The sequence below is a fragment of the Hemitrygon akajei genome, chromosome 7 (assembly GCF_048418815.1).
Source record: "Hemitrygon akajei chromosome 7, sHemAka1.3, whole genome shotgun sequence".
Taxonomy (NCBI): Eukaryota; Metazoa; Chordata; class Chondrichthyes; order Myliobatiformes; family Dasyatidae; genus Hemitrygon; species Hemitrygon akajei.
Genome location: NC_133130.1, coordinates 92,756,839 through 92,781,706, shown reverse-complemented (window position 1 = coordinate 92,781,706; position 24,868 = coordinate 92,756,839). Strand labels below are relative to the sequence as shown.

Sequence of the window (24,868 nt, the reverse complement as noted above, 5' to 3'; positions counted from 1 at the left end):
AATTGCTAAATTGAGATCTTTGGGACAAACAGTTTACGATGGAAAGTTTGTTAGGGTATCACTGCTATCGTATTGCATTTAAGTTCATTATCGTCTTTCTGAAAAGCATTAGACTTTTTGAAATTATTTGAGTGTTTTTTTATGGGTAGGGGGATTAGGGGAATTTAGCGAGTATACTTTCCTGTCTCTGCTTCATACTCCAACTCCTTAGGTAGCGGTAATGCACCTATGTTGGTCTGCCAACCATCATTAAACTTTACAAGAAGAACACATCCTGATCTCACATTGGGAATTTCGACTGCGTTGCACTGAACAATATGCTGGGACAGTACACCTGAGGTGTGTATCGGCTAGGTGTTGGTCTCCCTATTGTACTGAATAAATTGACAATGTACCGACCTGACACTGAAAGTAAAGCATTTCTACAGCCTTGAACTTAAGAGACTGACAATTCAACCAAGACTACAGAATAACACGTCCACAATTTAACAGTGAAGAAACTGTTATTACAGAAGTGATGCACGAACTGCACAGATGAGCCTGACATCAAGCCATTGAGCAGGCGTGCACCGAAGAAACCTGGTGTAGGCATCGCAATAGGACAACCGTACTGCATTGCAACTCGATAATGCAGAAGTATTGCACTGCACTGTCTAACCGTGCAGTACTCTCGTCGTGTGGCAGCGAAGTTTGACCGGTCTCTTGCGTAAACGCACTGGGAAAGGGGGTCAAAGGTGAAGGGTCCGTCGGAGGGCTTGGGTGCGAGTTATAGCTTCGGATTGCGATGAGGCCTGTCGGGATTCACGCACCTTTAGCAGCAGGATGGCTCCACAGACCCCATCATTGTCCGCCCCTCACAGCGCCAGTAATCCACCAGCCGTTAGGCTCTGACCGCCGGGGCAAACCGCTCGCCTCCCTTTCCAATGACGTGAGGCCGACGTAACTTCCGGTCCCTGGCTTCGCCCACCCCCTCCAGCTCATGGAGAACAAGATGGCTGAGCACCGAAAGGCGAGGGGAGCGGCCTCAGTGGGAAAAGAGGAGGAGGAGGAGGAGGAGGAAGAAGAGGACGAGGTTCGGTCGGAGGTACCGGACTCACTTTCGGGAAAGTACACTGGGTGTGTAGTAAAGGGCATGCTTGTAGGCTTTCCGTTTGACTTGGGCACAGAAGGCTGCGGTTATGGAGCCGCTTTACAGTGAGCATGCGCACTGTTGAAACAGCCTGCAAAGGGTAGTGCACCAGAAGGTTGTATTCAATACGAATGGTAAAGGCGTTACCAATTTCGCCTCTTCCCTGCCGGGGTGTTGTCTTCCTAGACTAAATAAAAGCATACTGCCGCAATTTACTTTGTACAACAGCTTACGTTGTATTGTAATACAACACAGGAACACATGGCCCAGCATGTCCACGCTGACCATCAAGAACCATAGAACATTACAGCACAGAAACAGGCCTTTTGGCCCTTCTTGGCTGTGCCGAACCATTTTTCTGCCTAGTCCCTCTGACCTGCACCTGGACCATATCCCTCCAAACCCCTCTCATCCATATACCTGTCCAAGTTTTTCTTAAATGTCAAAAATGAGCCCGCATTCACCACTTCATCTGGCAGCTCATTCCACACTCTCTGCGTGAAGAAGCCCCCCCATGTTCCCTTTAACCTTTTCCCCCTTCACCCTTAACCCATGACCTCTGTTTTTTTTCTCCCCTGGTCTCAGTGGAAAAAGCCTGCTTGCATTCACTCTATCTATACCCATCATAATTTTATACACCTCTATCAAATCACCCCTCATTCTCCTATGCTCCAGGGAATAAAGTCCTAACCTATTCAACCTTTTTGTAACTCAGTTTCTCAAGTCTCAGTAACATCCTTGTAAACCTCTGCACTCTTGCAACTTTATTAATATCCTTCCTGTAATTAGTGACCAAAACTGCACACAATACTCCAAATTTGGTCTTACCAATGTCTTATACAACCTCACCATTACATTGCGACTCTTATACTCAATACTTTGATTTATAAAGGCCAATGTACCAAAAGCTTTCTTTACAACCCTATCTACTTGTGACACCACTTTTAGGGAATTATGTATCTGTACTCCCAGATCCCTCAGTTCTTACACTGACTTACACAAAGTTCAAAGTAAAATTTATTATCAGAATGTGCTACCCTGAGATTCTTTTTCTGCAGGCATACTTAATGAATCTATGAAATAATAACCAAACAGGATCAATGGACAACAAACTGTGAAAATGCAGGTATAAATAAATAGCAATAAATAACGAGCATGAAACAAGACAGTCCTTAAATGAGTGTAGTTATCCCCTTTAGTTCAAGTGCCTGATGGTGAGGGGTAGTAACTGTTCTTGAACCTGATGGTGAGAGTCCTGAGGCACTTGTACCTTCTACCTGATGGCAGCATCGAGATCAGAACATTGCCTATGTGGTGATGGATGCTGCTTTCCTACAGCAACGTTTCATATAGATGTGCTCAGTGGTTGGGAGGGTTTTACCCATGATGTACTGGGGCGAAGCCACTACCTTTTTTAGGATTTTCTGCTCAAAGGCATTGGTGTTTCCATACCAGGCCATAATGCAGCCAACCAGCACACTTTTATTGAAGTTTGCCAAGGTTTTTGATGACACGCTGTATCTCCACAGGCTCCTGAGGAAGTAGAGGCATTGTTGTGCTTTCTTTGCAATAATATTTATATGATGGGTCCAGGACAGGTCTTCTGAGATAGTGACACCGAGGAATTTAAAGTTACTGACCCTTTCCACCTTTGATCATCTGATAATTGGACCTTTGGTTACCCTTTCCTGAAGTCTACAATCGTTGTCTTATTGACATAAGTGAGTAGTAGTTGTTATTACACCACTCCAACCAAATTTTCAATCTTCTGTACATCACCACCTTAATACAGCCCACATCTGTGGTGTTATTAGCAAACTTGAATATAGTGTTGGAGTTGTACTTAGCCACAGAGTCATAGGTGTAAAGTGAGCAGAGCAGGAGGCTAAGTACACAACCCTGCAGTGCTCCTGTGCTGATGGAGATTGTGGAGGAGTTGTTTTTGCCAATCCAAACTGATGAGTCTACAAGTGAGGAAATTCAGGATCCAATTGCACAAGGTGGGTGTTGGGGCCCAGGTCTTGGAGTTTGCTGATTAGTTTTAAGGGGATGATGGTGTTAAATGCTGAGCTGCAATTGAAGAAGAACATCCTGATGTATGCCAATCCTATTTACCTCCACTTGCTCCGTAGACATCCATACTGATTCAATGATTGTACTCAAATGGTTTGAGAAACTTGGTATCCACTGCTGTCTCTGATGTGCATTACAGATTCTAACCACTCTCTGGTTAAATGGAAAATATTCTTCTGATCCCCTTTAAATCTCCTAACCCCTTTTCTCTAGCATTTCATGTGTTGTTTTCCATTATCTGTTGTATTTCCTATTAAGCTATGCTTTCTGATGTTAAGCACTCTGATATGGGAGGAAGAGCTTTTCACCTTATCAGTGCTCTTCAGAAGAGAATGTCCTCTCTATCCTCTCCAGTGCAATAATGTCCTTCTTGTAGCATAGCACAAAACTGCACCAATACTCTAGTTATAGTCAAAGTTCAGAAAAGTCATACCTTAACTCTCTGCTTTATATTGTGTGCTTTGGCTAAAGAAGGGTGAGTATCCCATATATAGTTTCTTCACCACCTTTCCTACCTGTGCTGCCACCTTCAGGGATCCTTGGATTAGTGCACCAGCATCATTGTGCTCATCAATATTCCCTGAGGCCCTAGTGTGGTTATTGGTGATAATTTGCCTCCTAGTTATAGACTCCCCCCATCCTGAGAAATGTTCAATTCACTACCTGTCTTAACTATGCCCCTCATAATTTTATAAACCTCTGGTCACCCTCAGTCAGTGGAAGTAAATCAGGCCCATCCAATCACTCCTTTTGACCCAGTCCTCCATTCCAGGTGAACCTTTTATGCACACTCTCTCTTCCTGTTACATCCTTCTTGTTGTATGATGACTAGAAATGTATGTAATTTTCTTTCTTTCTTTTCCAATCTTTTTATTGAATTTTTCTAAGACAAATACATAATTACATTGTTGGCAATTAACGCATGTGAGTAGAAACTATAGGTAACACCAATATAATTGACCTCCCAAACTCTTAATTTAGACAAGATACAAGGAAATAAAAAGATGGAAAAAAACCCCAAATTGAAAAAGCAAAAACAAAGTAAACTAAACTAAACAGAACTAAAATTAAACTAAACAAAGCTGGGCTATTCTATTATATTGGATAAAATCATTAATGTCGTCAACTCCGCTCATCTACTCAAATTAATAAATAATATAAAGGAATCGGAAAAGGTGAAATTACATTCTATGAAAGTATTGGATGAATGGCCTCCAAGTTTCTTCAAATTTAACCGAGGGATCAAAGGTACCACTTCTAATTTTTTCTAAGTTTAAACAGGACATGGTTTGGGAAAACCATTGAGATGTAGTTGGAGTATTCATCTCTTTCCAATTCAATAAATAGATCTTCTGGCCATTAAAGTAGCAAATGCAATCATCCGCCAAGCTGAAGAGGGCAGATCAATCATTGGTAAACAAAAAATTGCAGTGATAGGGTGAGGTTGTAAATCAATGTGCAAAACTAGAGAATGTATCAAAAATATCTTTCCAATATTTTTCCAAAAGAGGGCAAGACCAAAACATATGAGTCAAAGGGCTACCTCAGAATTGACATCTATCGCAGATCGGATTTATATGAGAGTAAAAAACGAGCTAATTTATCTTTAGACACTTTATGACCCCTATGCACCACTTTAAGACCCCTATGCACCACTTTAAGTTGAATCAGCATATGTTTAGCACAAATAGAAGAAAAGTTAACTAACTGAAAAATTTTCTTCCATTTCTCTATAGGTAAAGAAGGTTGAAGTTCCTTCTCCCATTCATTTTTAATTTTATCAGATATATCTGATTGTATTTTCATAATCTTTGGTCACCTTTATTCTTTATTCCTAAATACTTTTTTGATACTATTGACTCTAAAATTTCATCTTATATATGGCAGAATAAAAATCCTAGATTAAGTAAAAAATACTTGAAGAATTCCAAAAACAATGGTGGCCTGGCACTGCCAAATTTAAGATTTTATTATCGGGCAATTAATATTCAATATTTAATATTTTGGACACGATGTGGATATTAATGTCAGTCCACAATGAGTTAACCTTGAATGTAATTCTGCACAAGGATTTTCATTGGTTTCCATCTTAGGGACTTCGCTTCCCTTTGTTCTTTCTAAATTGAATAAACAAATGGTTAATCCAATAATTAAACATACATTATGAATATGGTTTCAGTTTTGTAAACTTTTTGGCTTGAATAAATTTATTTTATTAAGTCCTATTATATCTAATTTTTTCTTTCAACCCTCTGTCATGGATCAAGCCTTTTTGGTATGGAAAATGAAGGGTATAATATGTTTTCGTGATTTATGTTTGGATAACTGTTTCATGTCTTTTGCACAGTTGTCTAATAAATATAATTTTCCCAGATCCCATTTTTTTTTAGATATTTACAGATCAGAGGTTTTTTGAATACAATGTTACCTACTTTTCCTATTTCATATCCAACCAATATCACAGAAAAAAGTTTAGGCTTAAACCTTTATCAAAAGGGTTTAATAGCAATCACTTATGGTATGCAATACTCTTAAGTGAGGTCTAACCAGTGTTTTCTACAGCTGCAAATTATGTCCTCTTATACTCAGTGGCTTGGTCTACAAGGCAAGCATACCAAATCTGTACACCTGTGTTGGCACTTTCAGTGAGCTATGGACTTGCACCCCAGGGTCTTCCTGTACATTAAGTGTACACGTTCCTTAACATTTATTCTATGCTTTACAAATTGCATTACCTCACCCTTACCTGGATTAAGTTCTATGTGCCACTGCTGTATGTCCTGCTGCATCCTTCTTTGCTCTCCATAGTACCATTAATTTTCATTTCTTATGAAGAGTTACTAATCAGACCATCTACATTCTCATCTGAGTCCTATATATAATAACTAACAAAGGTCTTATCATCAGTCCCCGTGGGATACCATTTGGAAAATTCCAGTTGGAAAAATACTGTTCTGCCTTTAGAGCCACTGCTCATTTTGAGGAGTCCAGAAGAGCAACTCCTCATGAAAAGAGGAGATACAGGAACGATCCTACTACCCAAGCGCCGGCATCCCAGCTGTTCCCGTGATTCTACTGCTCCAGAGTGTGAAGATCCAGAATTGGCTTCTACAGTCACTAACGATCTTGCTGTCACTCCTGATGACTGTTCTTCCTTCCTGATCTTCACAAGCAAAGAGCCAGCCATCATCATTGTCATCATCATCATCATTTTGTACAAACATCACTTCCTGTTTGTAAGCTTTTTTTTACATCATTTCCTACGCAGGTTAATTTGGATTTTGACTTGGAGCATCTCCATCCACTTCTTATTTGTCCTTGAAACAGCAATATCTGTGAGTCTTAAGCTTTCCTAATGTTGGTAAACATATAGTAGATGCATTTTGAAGGAAGTATTGTGTTTATTGTTTATCGCTATTAAGTTGTGTCACGAGTTCACCCTAGTCCACGGTATAGCTATAAAATATTACATGTATACATTACCTTGTTTAATGCTGATTGTGACAATAATCAATAATATTAGTATTTTCAGGAGTGTGATTCTGTATTCAATCTTAATATGTGTTTATGTGTTTTATGTAACTTTCTGCAGTTTCACAGTATTTTCTCATTTGAAAACCCTGAAGAAAGCTTCCAGTTAGGGTGATTTTTAAGAAAGTGATTAGTTTTGTACACAGTGCAAGGGCGTTAGAGTGAAACAATAACTCATCTTCAAAGGCATGGTCTGTGAACTGGAGACGTATCTGAATACATTACACTACCATGTCAGCTTCCAACCCCAGGCACGTCGATCACCGAGCTCTGGAAGTCAGAATCAAAAGTCTGGAGCATTGATCGCGTCTTTGTGATGCTGAAGCAAAACCACGATTAGCATAGCTGCAGCGCAAGCCCATGCTAGAGTTGAAAAAGCAAGATTGTGAGCAGCGTACGCTAAGCGCGAAGCTGAAATGCTAATGGAAAAAGCTCATATAGACATGGAGAAAGCTCATATAAATGTGAAGAAAGCATACACAGACATGTGGAAAGTTCGAGTATAAGCTACATTGTGTACGCTCAAGGAGGAGTATGAAGCTGAGGCTGCCGTAACAGAGGCAAAGGTGTATGAAGCAGCAGCCGACTGAGACAGTGGTGGTCTTCACTCTAGGAAATTGACTGAAGAACCAACCATTCATGCCCTCTTATATGACATAGTTGCTCAACAGAGAGTGAAATCACAGCAGCAAAGATCGGAACCAGCTTCCTGTCAGGCATCACACCAATTTTTTCCCCCAGTCCTCCTCCGGAACTTGCATCCTCTGGTTCAGGGTCATACCCAATGAAAGATGAATCCTCAGTTAAGGTAGAAAGTGAGAAGTGCCCAAGATCACCCAACTTGGAAACACAAGGGCATTCACCAATTAAGAGCAGACGAGCTGAACCTTTCAACAGAAGCTACTGCAGAACCAACTGCACAGCCCTCACTTGCTGCACCATGCTGTGGTGATAAATCACCATTGGGCAATAGTTGGAGTGAGGAGCTGAGACTGGCCAGAGAAACCCTGATGCAGAGTCAGCCCAGCTGTGGACAAGACAGTTATCCAAATAGTGGTGGAGAATCTGGGGAGGATAGTAAGGAGAACTGGAGAAGCAGTAGCAATATGTTGCAGAATACAGATGGAGACACAGTGCAGGATTAGACCCAGATACAGCTGTAAATTCAGGGCCAGCACCTTGAACTACTGGTTCCAGTACACCCACAGCACAGGATGATCTATCTACTTCCTTATATGCTTTAAAGACATGTTCTGGAGCATTAGAAATTGCCAGAAGCAGAGCCAGTCGATTTGTCATGGAGTCAATTGGAGGGGAGGTCTCATTGAATGTGTTCATATTCCCAAAAACGGATGAAATCCCAATTCCTGAAGCTGCACATAGTCGTTCACATCTTAAGCTCACAGCTGACAAATTTCCCCCACTTGACTCCTCTGCTGAAGTTCTCCTTTTGCTTGGCAGAGACACCCTAAGGTATGTGAACAGCGCAATGGTCAGCATGACACACCTTATGCCAATGACTGGACTCTGTTGGGTCATAGTGGGTAAAGTGTGCCATGATGGTGCATATCAGTCCACGGTCAGCACATTTCAGCCCTGGAAAATAGGTGCCAAAGTAACTTCAGACCCCATGATAATAGTATCTATATGAAAGAGAAGATTGTATAAGTAGCCAAAGGCAGCTTTTGCAATGGTTGGCACATTTGTAAGCATCCGCTCAGCACTGAGCAACTGAATCAGGGAAAGGTCAGAATCTTTCTCCTTGTGCAAAGCAGGAAGCTCTCCCAATCCAAAGTTACCTTAGTGAACTCTGTCCCTTTCTTGACTCTAAGGGACCACAGTGAGTTGGAGGACATGTTAAGAGGGCACAATTCACTTCAGAGGCACCTCAGCCAGTTGTCATTCTGGACGAGCACCATGTTACCATCTACTCATTAGACATTACCACAAACAAGTATGTCATCAACAATGACATTTTTGAAGTGAGAATGGTTAAATACTGTGCAGTAAGACTGTTTTCAATACCAGTCTCTGAGACTGTCATTTTGCCAGAGACGTAACGAATAATTTATCCTTTAGCTCCTCCTACTTCCTTCAAACAAAAGGTGTAGACATGAGCATTCGCATGGGTTTCAGCTATGCCTGCCTGTTTGTCAGCTACGTGGAACCGTCTATGTTCCAAGCCTACACTGGTGACTATTCCGCACTTTTCCTTCGCGACATCAATGAATGCATTGGTGCTGCTTCCTGCACCCATGCTGAACTTGTTGACTTAATCCACTTTGCCTCCAACTTCCACCCTGCCGTCAAATATGCCTGGTCCATTTCTGACACCTCCCTCCCTTTTCTCAATCTCATTGTCTCTATCTCTGGAGACAACTTATCCACTGATGTCTATTATAAACCCACGGACTCCCATGGCTACCTGAACTATACCTCTTCCACCCTGTTACTTGTAATAATGCCATCCCCTTCTCTCAATTCTTCCATCTCTGCCTCATCTACTCTCAGGATGAGGCTTATCATTCAAGAATGAGAGAGATATCCTCCTCTTTCAAAGAATGGGGCTTCCCTTCCTCCACCATCAATGCTGCCGTCAACCACATCTCTTCAATTTCATGCACGTCTGCTCTAACCCCATCCTCCTGCCACCCTACCGGGGATAGAGTTCCTCTTGCCCTCACTTATCACCCTACCAGCCTCTGCATCCAGCACGTAATTCTCCGAAACTTCCGCCATCCCCTACAGGATCCTACCACCGAGCACATCTTTCCCTCTCTCCCTCCACTCCCGATTTTCTGCTTTTCACAAGGATTGTTCCCTACGTGACTTCCTTGTCCATTTGTCCTTCCCCACTGATCTCCCTCCTGGCTCTTATCCTTGCAAGCAGAACCAGTCGTACACCTGCCCGTACAGTTCCTCCCTCACTGCCATTCAGGGCCCTAAACAGTCCTTCCAAGTGTGGCGTCCCCACCTGAGAATCTGTTGGGGTCATATACTGTGTCCAGTGCTCCCGGTGTGGCCTCTTGTATATCGGTGAGACCCGACCTAGATTAGGAGACCTCTACACCGAGCACCTATGCCAGAAAAAGTGGGATTTCCCAGTGGCCACTCCTTTTAATTCCACTTCCCATTCCCATGCTGTGTTTTGCATCATTTCCTATGTGAGTTACTTTGGGTTTTGACTTGGAGCAACCACAGTAGAAAAACATCCATCTCCATCCACTCTTTATTTGCCCTTGAAACCACAATATCTGTGAGTCTTAAGCTTTCTTAATGTCGGTAAACATTTAGAAGATGTACTTTGAAGGAAGTATTGTGTTTATCGTTCATTGTTATTAAGTTATCATTGTGCCACGAGTTCACCCTAGTCCACAGTATAGCTATAGAATATTTTATATGTGTATTACCTTGTTTAATGCTGATTGTAAGAATAATCCATAATATTAGTATATTCAGGTGCGCAATGATTCTACATTGAATCTAATACATGTTTTACTTAAACTTCAGTTTCACAAATTTTCTTTTTAAAATCCCTGAAGAAAGCTTCCAGTTTAGGCGATTTTTGAGAAGGTGTTCAAAGCTCCCTGCCTAGCTTTGTACACAGTGCACTGTGAAGGCAGTGAAATACCTATCCACCACAACACTCTGCCTCCTATCACCAGGCCAATTTTGGATATAATCTGCCATGATGCATCAGATTCCTTGTGACTTAACCTTGTAGACTAGTCACCATGTGGCACCTTGTCTAAAGCCTTAGTGAAGTTCATGTCAGCCATGTTCACTGTGCTGTCTTCATCAGTTTTTTTCTTTCTTTTGGGGTAATGATATATGATCTTCCAGTAGGTGTTATAATGATACAGTATATTAATGGATTCCACATCTACTATTTACCATCAGTTGGCTATCTCATCATTGCAAAGTGCCATCTGATTTGCTGATAAAGATATATTTCAGTTTCTGGAATGATTTGCCAGGCATGTTAAGCCTCCTGAATGCCTTCTCTGCAAATCATATCCTTGTACTTTTAAATATACTGTATTTTAAAAAAAGTCATGCTAACATGTGTTACTTTTCTTTTCAGGTCTTTTGCATACTTAACAATTAAAGATAGGTTGCCAAAGATACTGACTAAGGCCCTTGATACAGTGCATCGGCATACAGATGTATTTTTTGCACAACATGGACAGGTGAGCTGAAAATGGCAAATGTAGAGTTTGAAAAACATTTTCGTTACTTTAGATGTAATTTTGAAAAGAGTGCAGCAGAAATTTGCCTGAATAATAGTATAGGTGAGGTACTATAGTCATGTGGATAGATTAGAGAAGCTGCAATTATTATCCTTATAGGAGTAGAAAAGAGAGGAAGACTCCCGAGAAGTCTACAGGGAGACTTAGTTATGAAGCTTTTATTTGCTTTATATAAAGGGATGAGTTGCTTCTGATTAAAGGTGAATCAGTAACTGGAGGAAAAAGATTTTAAATTATTTGCATGAAATCTAGGATGGAGATCAGGACTTTTTTAGCAGCAATTTGTTGTGTTCTGCCAGGTAATGTTTGAAAAAATGAAAGTAGGAAATTTGATTGCAATTTTCAAAAAGTAATTTGAAATTTATTTGGAGAAATTTTATAGTGGAAATATTTAAGTAACTTTTAGACAGTTGGTGCTGACTCAGAGGACAGAATGGTTTTCTCTTTTGATCCTATGGATAACCTAGTTTGCATTGCCTTTTAGATGAATGTGCTGAATTTAGCATATTTATGTGATTTTATAAAGAGGTTTCATAACGCTGCAGCACATCACAGTCCACGTTGGTGTTTATATGCTGCATGTGAAACTTTCTAATCACAAATAAGAGAAAATCTGCAGATGCTAGAAATCCACGCAACACACACAAAATGCTGGAGGAAATCAGCAGGCCAAGCAGCATCTGTGGAAAAGAGTACAGTTGACGTTCCAGAAGGGTCTCGACCCGTAACGTTGACTGTACTCTTTTCCATAGATATTGCCTGGCCTGCTAATTTCCTCCAGCATTTTGTGTGTGTTGTGAAACTTTCTAATTGCCTTTTCCATCTAAGTATAATGCTTTCTATTACCTTCTCAATAAAGTAAGGAAAGACAAAAGCCTGCAGCATCCTTTAACTTAACTGACCATTTTGAATATCTCACAGGAGTATTTTCAAGCAGAACTTAATCAGGCTTTCACAGGACCATCAAAAAGTAAGTTATAATCAAGGTGGAAGGAGATACAAGAATAGATGAAATTAAAACTTGGCAGGAGAAGTAGATTTAAGAAGCTTCTTAAAAGACAAAAAGCAAGAGGTGTTTAGGATCTTGCCAATTGATGTTATGAGCACCAAGTAATATGGAGTGCAGAGATCGGGCAAACAGATTGTAATGTGAGGATTATTTATCCATTTTCCTTTAAAATGTCCATGATTATTGTTACTAATTCATTAATCATTGATAATTTCTGCTGAAAGTTACTATGGCATATGAGAGAATTTTTTGAAAATTATTGCCAATTTGGGCATGCACTATCCAAAGGGTTTGCTAGAGTGCAATATTTGAAAACAGCTAGTGTGCAAGTACAGCAAATAATAAGGAAAGTTTACCGACTGTCATTGCAAGCGATTTTGAGTGAAATCAAGGATGTTTTGAGTTGGTGAAACCAACATCAGAGGTTATGAATAGTTTTGGTCTCCATACTCACGGAAGGTTATAGTTATATTAAAGGTAATGTAGAGAAGTTTCAGTAGGTTGACTCATGGGATGTTAATGGGAGCCTAGGAGAAATTGAGCAGGTTGAATCTACACTTATTTTAATAAAATTATCTCTTGAACTACACTCACTGAAAGTTTAAGAGTTAGTTTTAGTGAAACTGATGGGGATTAACAAGGCTGATGCCCATAGGCTGTCTCCTTAGTGAGCATGTGTAGAACTAAGAAGCATTCTTCCAGCATAAGGGAATCAGCCATTTGAGGCAAATGAGCCTTTTTATTTCTCTCAGTGTCATAGAATCATAGTCATATAGCACAGAAATGGGCCCTTTGGCCCAACTGGTCCATGCTGACCAAGATTCCCAACTAAACTAATTTCATTTGCTTGTAGTTGGCCCATTTCCCTCTAAATCTTTCCTGTGCATGTACCCATCTAATTGTCTTCTAAGTATAGTTAATATACCTGGCTGAACCATCTCCTCTAGCAGTTCATGGCATATGTATGGACTGCCCTCTAGGTGAAAATGTTGCTCATCAGGTCACTTTTAAATTCACTCCTTCTCACCCTAGCCCCATATCTTGATTCCCCAATCCTGAGAAAACAGCTGTGCATATTATGCTGCCGATACATCTCATGATTTCATATGCTTCTTTAAAATCATCCCTCATGAATGCACCTCAGCTTCATTCCACTTCTTGTGGCAACTTCAGCTTCATGTATGCACAAGGGTAACTACAGCTGCTTTTTCATTTCTAAAGTGGAGTTCAAGCTGTTGCATTTGGAGAAACTTCCTGGATTGGCATTTGCCTAGGTCTCTGTGCAAGTATCCACAACTTGCATTCTGAGCACTGAATTCAATTTGTTACATTGGACCCCAGGAATGTATAGAGAAATGTCAGAACTAAAAAAAACCCTCTCTCTATGGTAGTTACAGACTGCTCAAAAAAATTGCCTTGGAGATGAAGGAAACATGATAAAGCGGTGAAGCAATAATCTTCAATGCTAGTGCCTGCCCCAAACATTTCCTTTAATTTCAAAATCAGAAGCATTTTCATAAATAATACTGTATTATTGAAAATTAACATCATTAACATTCATTTCCAAACTTTCAATGGTAAACTTGAAGTTGCAACATTTTGCAGAGTTGCATAACAGAAGGGACTGCAGTTATCGAGTAATACTAAGTACTGCTTGTGCATATATTGTATTTGAACATTGAAAATTGATAACATCAGAAGATGCTGTTGAAACATCACTGTCGCAGTTTAGTTTTCCCTCTTTGCCAATCTGCTACTTTATTTTTTGTGCTTAATAAATACAGGTCATAGGTTGCACTAATGTACCACTTTAGTTTGGTAATTATGGAAATAGCCACTGCGATTATGTCATTAGCCATGTGATTAATAGCAGCAAACATCAACTGAACTAAAGGGAAAATTGTGCACAGAAGGACTTCAGAAATTATTACTTGCTACTCCAGCTGTAGAAAATTGCTTGCATATACAAAGAATAATCTGTGAATGTTTTAACTGGTAGCATCTAACGCTATGTCTTTTCTCAGGAAGGAGTTGAGGCGGAAAAAAGAGCCATTGGTCTCCTGTCGAAGTTACGAAATGAGCTGCAAACTGACAAGCCAGCACTACCTCTTACAGATGAATTACCAGATGTTCCCCAGTGGAATAAATATTTAGAACAACAACAGGCTCGACTGGGCACTGAGGAAAACACCAGTTGGTTTAAAGCCTCCTGGTTGTATATGGAATGTTACATGTACCGTAGGATCCATGAAGCACTGCAGCTCAAGTGGGTGAAGTTATTTTAATAAAAATAAAACCTAAAAAAGTTAATTTGGCAATAACTTTGAATAAAATTGTGTCTAGAATATAGACATTAGAAGAATGAACTTACAGAGTTGTTGAGTCGTACTGCACAGAAACAGGCTCTTTGTCCATACTGATGTATTTTGTACTCCCATTTATCCATGTTAGGACCATATTCTTCTCCACTTTGCCTATTTAAGTGACTGTTTAAATGTCATAATTATATACAATTCCAATTCCTCTGCTGGCAGCTCCTCAGATCCCCCTTTAAAACTCCTCCCTCCCACTTCAAACCTATGCACTCTTATTTTTGATATCCATACTTTGGGATGTATGTGTATATTTTAACAATTTTATTGGCTTTTTTACTGTTTTTAACATTGTGTTTGTGTGTGTCTTTATTCTGGCTGTACATAATCACCAATTATTGATTTGTGCATTCTACAATATTTCTTAAGTTTCAAAGGTGTCCTCTGGCCTCGTCATGTCCTTGTTCTTGTTGTGTGGCAGTGGTAAATTTTTATAAAATCCTTTATAATTCCTTGTTTAAAATTATTTTTGGAATGTAATGAGGATGTGAGAGATACTTTGTGAGCAATGCCACAGCAAATCTTCCCCTATAAATACACAGTATGCTAAAATTCCTTTTTTGTGGTCTTTTATTTCTGATATCTCTTTCAGTTTTATAGCCACCTGAGAACTCTGCTTTTCTTGTACCTTTTACATTCCCTACTCACCTCACTATATCACTAAATTCTACATCTTGCATTTGCTAGGCTATAAGTTTTGAAAATGCTCTTTAAATCTATACCAGTCACCTTACCTTAAGATTCACTGTACAATCTTTTCTCTTATGTTTAAACACCTGTTCTATATCTTGTCCTTGTGCTAAATATTTTTTCTGATATTATATGAACTGTCTTGGATTTTATTTGTTAAAGCTGCATGTAAGTGAAAGCACTTTTTTACATTTGTCTATGAACAGTACATTGATGATATTAAATACTAAGCAATTTTTAGACATTGGAAGTCAGTGAACTTATTTATTTTTCTCATTTTACATTGCAGTCCTCCCATATGTGATTTTGATGTATTTAATGAAGCAAAGACACAAGGTTTCCTGGAGTCACAGGAAGCTATTACAGCTCTTTCTGCCCACCTACAAGAAATAAATACGAATGTAAAAAGTTTTAAGCAGACCCAAATCAAAGCTGAGCTACTGCGTTTCCTACAGGTAACCTTAAAATCAGTTATTTCCTTAGTAATACTTTTGTTACATCATTAAAGTTTTGCATGGCTGTGAAAAAATATCAGCTTGTAGCGGTGTGCTACACGCAGCGCTGAAATAACGACACGGAGTCGGTAAACTGCAGTTAAAAAAGATTTTATTCGAACTTCACGGCCTCGCTTTAAAGCCTCCCTGATCCTGCCCTCCCCGGGCGCGGATGCTGTAGGGGGCACATATTCACAGTCCTGTCCCGCGCGCGGATGCTGTAGGGGGCACGTATTCACAGTCCCACGCGGGCTTTTCCCTTTGTTGGTGAAGCAGACTTGTCGCCCTTTTGGGACTGGCCTTTATGCCGGCGCGCTGGCTATTTGTGAGCCGGTTCGAGTGCGCTAGGAAATGGGTCGCCACATAACCCCCCCCCCCCCCCAGAACTGGCGATACACTCCCCAATGTCCACAGTCTGGGCTGGACCCTGTTTGGGAGGTCTGCCTCTGCGCCGCGGTGCCGGAAACTCGACCGGTTGCGCCACGTCCACATGGGCCGGTTTGAGTCGGTCCACCGTGAAAACCTCCTCTTTCCCCCCAACGTCCAGCATGAACGTGGACCCGTTGTTCCTGATCACTGTAAACGGCCCCTCGTAGGGCCGTTGTAGTGGTGGCCGATGCCCGCCCCTTCGTACAAACACAAACTTACAGTTCTGCAGGTCTTTGGGTACGCAGGTCGGGTTCTGCCCATGCTGCGAAGTGGGTATGGGGGCCAGGTTGCCGAGCCTCTTGCGTAGTCTGCCCAGGACTGCTGCGGGTTCTTCCTCGTGCCCCCTTGGGGCTGGTATGAACTCCCCGGGGACGACCAGGGGTGCGCCGTACACCAACTCGGCCGACGAGGTGTGCAGATCGTCTTTGGGCGCGGTTGGGATGCTGAGTAGGACCCAGGGAAGCTCGTCCACCCAGTTAGCTCCTCTCAGGCGGGCCATGAGAGCCGACTTTAGGTGACGGTGGAAACGCTCCACCAGGCCATTTGACTGTGGGTGGTAGGCAGTTGTGTGGTGCAGCTGTGTCCCCAAAAGGCTGGCCATAGCTGACCACAGGCCGGAGGTGAACTGGGCACCTCTGTCGGAGGTATTGTGGGCCGGTACACCAAAGCGGGATACCCAGGTGGCGATCAGTGCCCGGGCGCAAGATTCCGAGGTGATGTCGGTGAGCGGGATCGCCTCTGGCCATCTGGTGAACCGGTCCACGATAGTGAGGAGGTGTCTGCGCGACACTGGCAGAGGACCCACGATATCCACATGAATGTGGTCGAAACTCCGGTGGGTGGGGTGGAACTGCTGAGGCAGAGCTTTGGTGTGCCACTGCACCTTGGCCGTCTGGCAGTGCCTGCACATTTTGGCCCATTCACTGACTTGCTTGCGGAGTCCGTGCCAAACGAACCTGCTAGAGACCATCCGGACGGTTGTCCTGATGGAGGGGTGTGCTAAGTTATGAATGGAGTCGAAAATGCGTCGCCGCCAGGCTGCCAGGACGACGGGACGGGGTTAGCTGGTGGTGATGTCACAGAGCAGGGTCCTCTCACCTGGGCCTACGGGGAGGACCTGGAGCTGCAAACCAGAGACTGCAGTTCTGTAACTCGGGATCTCCTCGTCTGCCTGCTGCGCCTCTGCCAGCGCCTCAAAGTCAACCCCTTGGGAAAGGGCATGAATGTTAGGGCGAGAGAGCGCGTCCGCCACGACATTGTCCTTACCCGAGACGTGCCGGACATCGGTCGTGTATTCAGAGATGTAGGACAGATGGCACTGCTGGCAGGACGACCAGGGATCAGACACCTTCGTGAATGTAAAGGTAAGCAGCTTGTGGTCCGTGAACACGATGAAGGGCCTACCTTCTAAGAAGTACCTGAAATGCCGGATTGCCAGGTATAGCGCCAACAGTTCCCGGTCGAAAGCACTGTATTTGAGCTCGGGCGGTCGTAGGTGTTTGCTGAAAAATGCCAGGGGTTGCCAGCGACCCTCGATGAGTTGCTCCAGTACCCCACCGACTGCCGTGTTAGATGCGTCCACTGTGAGGGCGGTAGGGACGTCCATTCTGGGGTGCACTAGCATCATGGCGTTTGCCAAGGCTTCTTTTGTTTTAATGAAAGCGGCGGCGGAATCCTCGTCCCAGGTAATGTCCTTGCCCGGACCCGACAGCTGAAGGGAGGAAGCGGTGGTAGAAATTTACCATACCCACGAATTCCTGAAGGCCTTTGATTGTGGTGGGTCGGGGAAATGGCAGACTGCGTCGACCTTAGTGGGCAGAGGGGTTGCCCCGTCTGTAGTGATCCTGTGGCTCAGAAGTCGATGGAGTCGAGCCCGAACTGGCATTTGGCCGGGTTGATTGTCAGGCTGTATTCACTCAGTCGAGCGTAGAGTTGACGGAGGTGGGACAGATGCTCCTGACGACTGCTGCTGGCTTTGAGGATGTCGTCCAAATAGATGAAAGCGAAGTCCAGGTCGCGTCCCACCGCGTCCATTAACCGCTGAAACGTCTGTGCGGCATTCTTCAGGCCGAACGGCATGCGCAGGAACTTGAAAAGGCCGAACGAGGTGATGAGTGCCGTTTTGGGGACGTCGTCCGGATGCATCGGGATTTGATGGTATCCCCGGACGAGGTCTGCCTTGGAGACGATCCATGCGCCGTGCAGGTTTGCTACAAAGTCCTGAATGTGCGGCACAGGGTAGCGGTCCAGTGTTGTAGCCTCGTTCAGCCTGCGGTAGTCGCCACATGGTCTCCAGCCCCCTGTCGCTTTGGGCACCATGTGCAGGGGGGAGGCCCATGGGCTGTCGGACCGCTGTATGATCCCCAATTCCTCCATCCTCTTGAACTCCTCCTTCGCCAGTCGGAGCTTGTCCGGGGGAAGCCTTCGAGCACAGGTGTGGAGGGGTGGTCCCTGGGTCGGGATGTGGTGCTGTACGCTGTGTCTGAGCATGGCTGCCGTGAACTGCGGTGCCAGAACCGATGGGAAATCCGCCAGGACTCTGGTGAAGTCGTTGTTGGACAGCGTGATGGAGTCGAGGTATGGGGCTGGCAACTGGGCTTCACCCAGGGAGAACGTCTGAAAGGTCTCAGTGTGGACCAGTCTCTTCCCTTGCAGGTCGACCTGTAGGCTATGAGCTAGCAAAAAATCCACCCCCAGGAGCGGTTGGGCTACGGCGGCCAGTGTGAAGTCCCACGTGAACCGGCTGGAGCCGAACTGTAGCTGCACCGTACGGGAGCCGTAGGTCCTTACCGTGCTGCCGTTCACGGCCCTCAGGGTGGGACCCTGTGCCCTGTTGCGGGTGTCGTAACTCGTCGGAGGTAAGACGCTGATCTTGGCACCGGTGTCAACCAAAAAACGGCGTCCCGACCGCTTGTCCCACACATACGGGAGGCTATCCTGATGGCCAGCCGCCGTAGCCATCAGCGGCGGCTGGCCCTGGCGTTTCCCGGGAACTTGCAGGGCGGGTGACAGCGGCGGGCTTCTGCGCCCCACCACTGGTGGTAGAAGCACCATTGTTCGTTGATCTCCTCACCCCTGCCTCTGGGGTTAGCGGGCTCTGTGGCCGGGCCTGGTCTGGTTTGCTGCTGGGAGCATGGCCTGGTGATCTGTGTGATGGACGTCCCACTCTCTTTCTTGGCGTTCCACAGCAAGTCCGCCCGGGCTGCCACCTTCCGGGGGTCGCTGAAATCCGCGTCGGACAGCAGCAGGTGTATGTCCTCGGGCAGTTGCTCCAGGAATGCCTGCTCAAACATGAGGCAGGGCTTGTGTCCTCCGGCCAGAGACATCTCATTCATTAAAGCCGATGGAGGTCTGTCTCCCAAACCATCCAGGTGCAGTAAACAGGCAGCCCGCTCGCGCCGTGAGAGTCCGAAAGTCCTTATGAGCAGGACTTTGAATTCCGTGTATTTGTCGTCCGCTGGGGGAGACTGTATGAACTCCTCAACCTGGGCCGCTGTGTCCTGGTCGAGGGAGCTCACCACGTAGTAATAACGTGTGTCCTCCGAGGCTATCTGCCGAACATGGAATTGGGCTTCTGCTTGCTGGAACCATAGGTGAGGTCGCAGCGTCCAGAAGCTTGGCAGTTTCAACGAAACTGCATGAACAGATGCGGCGTCGGTCATCTTCGGCCCAAATATCGTTTGGGCCGTTGGGGTCACCAATTGTAGCGGTGTGCTACACACAGCGCTGAAATAACGACATGGAGTCGGTAAACTGCAGTTAAAAAAAGATTTTATTCAAACTTCGCAGCCTCGCTTTAAAGCCTCCCTGATCCCGCCCTCCTCAGGCGCGGATGCTGTAGGGGGCACGTATTCACAGTCCTGTCCCGCGCACGGATGCTGTAGGGGGCACGTATTCACAGTCCCGCGTGGGCTTTTCTCTTTGTTGGTGAAGCAGACTTGGTGCCCTTTTGGGACTGGCCTTTATGCCGGCGTGCTGGCTATTTGTGAGCCGGTTCGAGTGCGCTAGGAAGTGGGTCGCCACAAGCTTATAATTAATTATACTTGACCTAGATGTTTTTCCTTGGGATTGTTGCTCAGTATCAATGCAGACAGGGAAAATAATAAAAATATTAAAGTATTTCCTTACTGTTGTTCTGTAAACAATGGATGATTTTAATATGAAATAACCCCAGTCTCCATAAATAAGAATACACTGACACCAAGGTCCAAGAACTTGGGCAGAGAAGATTTCAGAAGTAGAGCTCATGAGTTATTGTGCTCTCAGTAATAGCAATCAAAACATATTACACCAAAACTCTAATGCAGCTTGCATTTAAAAATCTACTTTGTATTTTATAACAGAATTGTTTCTAGTTACCCTAACCTGGGAGTGGCCTTATTGTGACATTTGAGGATGCTAAGGACTGACATATGGGAATGAGGTGTGGAATTGAAATGGATGAACACTGGGAAACCCCATCTTTTGTGGTGAAGAGAGCGAAGGTATCTGATGAAGTAGTCTCCCGATCTATGTCAGATTTTACTGATGTAGAGGAGGGTGCATTGGATATAGTAGACGACACTGATAGTCTCGCAGGTGAAGTGTCGCCTCACCTGGAAGGATTGTTTGGGGTCCTGAATGTGGTGAGGGAGGAGGTTTAGGGGGCAGGTGTAGTACTTGTCCTGCTTGCAGGGATAAATGCCAGGAGGGAGATTAATTGGAGGGACAAGTGGACAAGGAGTCATATAGAGAGTGACCTCTGCAGAAAGTGGGGGGAAGAGAGAATGATGAGTTTAGTATTCCTGTTGAAGATGGCTTAAGTTATGGAAAATGATGTGCTGCATACGGAGGCTTGTGGGGTGGTAGGTAAGTATCACACCTCCCCCTACACCACCCTCACCCAAATTCAGGGTCCTAAACAGTCCTTTGAGGCAAAGCAATTCTTGACATGTGAATCCATTGGTGTCATTTATTGCATATGATGCTCCCAGTGCAGCGTCCTTTACATTGGAAAGGCCCCATGCACATTGAAGGATTACTCTGAGCGTTAAGCACCTTTGCACTGGCAACAACATCCATGATCCTTGGTGGCCAGCTGTTTTAATTCCACATCCTATTTGCACAGCAAGATGTCTATCCACAGCCTCTACTCCCATGTTTAAGCCAGGCTTAGATGAGAGGAGCAACACCTCAGCCTGACATTGACATAGATTTCTCTAACTTCTGGTAGCCACTCCCCTCTGTTTCCCTCCAGCCTTTTGTTTTCCCTTATCCCTATGGCCCAGTTACCACTTGTCATTCCCCTATCACACCTCACAACTTGCCCATTACCCTCACCTTTCTCCTTCTGGTTCCCTATCTCTTCCCTTTATTCCATGGTCTACTGTCCTCTCCAAGCAGTTTCCTTCTTCAGCCTTTTGCCTCTTACAGCTGTAGCCTCTTAGTTTCCCTCCTCTCTCCATCCCCCCCCCCCCCCCCCCACCACTCTCCTGCCTTCCCTTCTGTTCTGGAGTCACCTGTCACTGCCAGCTTGTGCTCATCTCCTTCCCCCGCTCTTTCATTCGGGCTTCTGCCCTCTTCCTTTCCAGTCCGGATGAAGGGTCTCAGCTCGAAATGTTGATTGTTCATCTCCATCCATAGATGCTGCCTGATTATTCCTCTAGTATTTTATGTGTATAGCTCCCTTATCCTCAGGTCCCTAACCAAATTTATAGAATTGAAATCTATATTGTCATATACAGAAAATTTCTCTTTTTCCATGTGTCATTTCCCAATACCAGATTACTGCTCCCAAATTCTTGTAATTTAGAACGAAAACATAAAATGCTAGAAATACTTAGAATAGGATTTGATGTCCATGAGTGTAGATTCTGTTAGTTCTACTTTGCACTCTGCCTGAAACCCATATATCCTTCCTAAGGTGCAGAGGCAAGAACTGCTCCTCGTATACTGTTGTAACATTGTTTTCAGAATACAAAAGCCAGCATTATTTTAGTTGATTTTTTTTGTACCACTTCATTATTTAACTAATTTTTGTTTGGCTATCCTTTAGACTTTTTGGACAATCACTTTCGAAGTTTACACCTTTTAGAAAATGTTCTTTTATAAATCCAAAGTAGATTATCATACATTTGCTTAATCAATTTAGGTCTTTTGTAAGTCATTGTACAAAATCATCTATCTTCGTGCCATTAGCAGATTTGGATAAGTAGATTTTAATTGAATCAATTGCTTTTAAAAACCTTAGTTGTGAACACTGTCCTGGAAATGCAGCTCTAGTCACATCCGACAACTTAGATATCTGTCCATTATCTCTACTCAGCCAGTTTCTTCACTGATTTGATAATTTACCATCACATTTCTGTTCATTAATTCTTTAAAAATTAAGTGAGCTTCAGTATTCAAGTCATTTACAGTCCATGCTGGTTTTCTTTGATCAGTTGATAATTTTAAAAGTGTTCAGGCTATCTGTTATTATAGACTTGTGTGATTTACTGTCATTAGTTTGAGAGTCACTGCTGTAAATCTTCTTGATTTCTCTCTCAGACCTGTGTTAAATAATAGTGTTAAATACACAGTCTAGAGGATTTTTGAGAAAGAATTTTGAATATTCTCACCTCAAAGTTATCATCTGCCTCCTTAAAAGTTTTTAAGCACAATCTATTAAACTGAAGAACTTCTGATTTAGTTGAATTTCAGAAGTCAGATTGCAGCAGCTTTTGACCTATGGAATGCTTGCCTGCTGTGTCACTTGAGACTTTTATCATTAGGGGGAGGAAAATGTTTCAGCAAATACTCTTTTAAAACATCCAAAATCCATGTCAAATGTTTTTTAAAAAATGAGCTGGCGAAATGTCCTTTTGAAGTCCCTATGATTCACAAGTTAATTGTTCATAGATTTAGGAGTACTTGTACCATTCAAAATTTGTTATTTCTAACTACTAACTGGTTTTTAAAATTCAGGAGTAATGAAAACATCTCTTGCCAGTGTTTTTTTCGGCCAAGTTGTACCATACTTGCAATCAGAGATTATCATAATAAGAATGTTTAGAAGCAAGCATTTCTCAATGTGAAAAATAAAGTGTTTAGTGTCATTCTGTTTTCTGTGTCAGTTTCCTGTGATGTGAAAAGATAATCATTTGTGTTTTTTTAAATCCAGGTTGCATTGTGGGGTAACAGATGTGATCTTTCTGTTTCTGCTGGTATGGCCAACTCTCAGAAACTCAATCCATTAACTGCTCTTGAATCTTTGAATCCTTTCATTTTGATAGATGACTTTGAATTTGTTTGGAGCCGCCTCATTTGTAGTAAGCAAAAGAAAAATTCAGAAACAGCTCACACCCGAGTAGATATTGTCCTTGACAACTCTGGATTTGAGCTGGTGGCTGACTTGGTTCTGGCAGATTTTCTCATCACCTCTCAGCTTGCTGATGAAGTTCACTTTCATGGAAAGGCCATACCTTGGTTTGTTTCTGATACGACTAAGAAAGATTTTGACTGGACATTGAAGCAGATGAAGACATCCAGCCACCCAGAGGTGTCCAAGTGTGCTGTTGCATGGGAAGAGTACATGACAAAAGGTGTTTGGATTTATCAAGACCACCCGTTCTGGACCCTCCCCCATGAGTTTTGTGACATGTCCCTGGTTGCAAATGATCTGTATGTGGAACTGCAGAAGTCAAATTTAATATTTTTTAAGGGAGACTTGAATTATAGGAAGCTAACGGGAGACAGGAAGTGGAGCTATACAGTTTCTTTTGAAACTGCACTTCGTGGTTTTCATCCAGCACCCCTTTGTAGCTTGCGCACTCTAAAAGCTGATATTCAGGTTGGCTTAAAGCCAGGCCTAGGCGAGCAGCTGGCAGGCTCTGATCCTAACTGGATGACCAGTGGGCACTATGCCATTATTCAGTTCAGCAACCAGTTCAGGAAATAACGGTGTTACACAGTCTATGAGTCCAATTGGCTGGATTGTCCTCGGTAACAATTAATGTGCTGTTTATTGTTTACAGTATACTTACTGATCTTAAGCATATTTGATTTGAGCTTCCTGTAACTTAATGTCTTAATGGGAAATAATCTTGGGAATATTTCTTGTAGAATGTACCAAAAATGAATGTGCAGAAATGCATTTTAAATCTTTATGTACATGTGAAATGTTGCACTGACATTGATACAAAAAGATTAAAAATACATCACAAATGTTGATTATCGATTGCTTAAATGACAAAGTACATATTCATGATTAAAGTGGGTACTAGAGTCATCATGACAGTGCTTTCAATTCATTTGTTTTATCAGATGTAATAGTCAAGTCAAGTCGCTTTTTATTGTCATTTCGACCATAAACTGCTGGTACAGTACACAGTAAAAATGAAACAACGTTCCTCCAGGACCATGCTGCTACATGAAACAACACAAAACTACACTAGACTATGTAAGACAACTCAAGGCTACACTAGACTACGTAAAACAACACAAAAACTACACTAGACTACAGACCTACACAGGACTACATAAAGTGCACAAAACATTGCAGGGCAGTACAATAACTACTTAATAAATAATTAATTAACAAACAAGCCAATAGGCACAGTAGAGGATAAATTTCAATATAATAATAAATGATGTAGATGTCAGTCTAGACTCTGGGTACTGAAGAGTCTGATGACTTGGGGGAAGAAACTGTTGCACAGTCTGGTCATGAGAGCCCGAATGCTTCGGTACCTTTTGCCAGATGGCAGGAGGGAGAAGAGTTTGTATGAGGGGTGTGTGGGGTCCTTCACAATACTGTTAGCTTTGTGGGTGCAGCATGTGGTGTAAGTGTCTGTAATGGCGGGAAGAGAGACCCCGATGATCTTCTCAGCTGACCTCACTATCTGCTGCAACATAGCAACGTGATGGATTTT

General features: G+C 43.1%; 2 protein-coding genes across 2 annotated transcripts in view; one reads left to right on the top strand and one right to left on the bottom strand.

The window, feature by feature from the left end:
• rmnd1 (required for meiotic nuclear division 1 homolog) overlaps window positions 1–925 on the bottom strand; it is a 122,950-nt gene extending 122,025 nt beyond the window's left edge. Inside the window, exon 1 of the mRNA XM_073051433.1 lies at window positions 810–925. The gene's annotated coding sequence lies outside the window, so the exon portion shown is untranslated. The remainder of the gene's footprint in view (window positions 1–809) is intronic.
• Window positions 926–961: 36 nt separating this feature from the next.
• armt1 (acidic residue methyltransferase 1) lies at window positions 962–24,225 on the top strand. Its single transcript, XM_073051432.1, has 5 exons — window positions 962–1,116; window positions 10,818–10,923; window positions 14,017–14,258; window positions 15,344–15,509; window positions 23,119–24,225. Exons 1-5 carry the CDS (start codon window positions 980–982, stop codon window positions 23,893–23,895), a joined length of 1,428 nt encoding a protein of 475 aa, XP_072907533.1. The 5' UTR covers window positions 962–979; the 3' UTR covers window positions 23,896–24,225.
• Window positions 24,226–24,868: the final 643 nt, after the last annotated feature.

Bases quoted from the DNA above. Each gene is read 5' to 3' on its own strand.
- armt1 (XM_073051432.1), top strand. From the start codon at position 980: ATGGAGAACAAGATGGCTGAGCACCGAAAGGCGAGGGGAGCGGCCTCA. The intron at 14,259-15,343 runs GTGGGTGAAGTT...TTTACATTGCAG, and splicing joins CATGAAGCACTGCAGCTCAA to TCCTCCCATATGTGATTTTG. The intron at 15,510-23,118 runs GTAACCTTAAAA...TTTTAAATCCAG, and splicing joins AGCTACTGCGTTTCCTACAG to GTTGCATTGTGGGGTAACAG.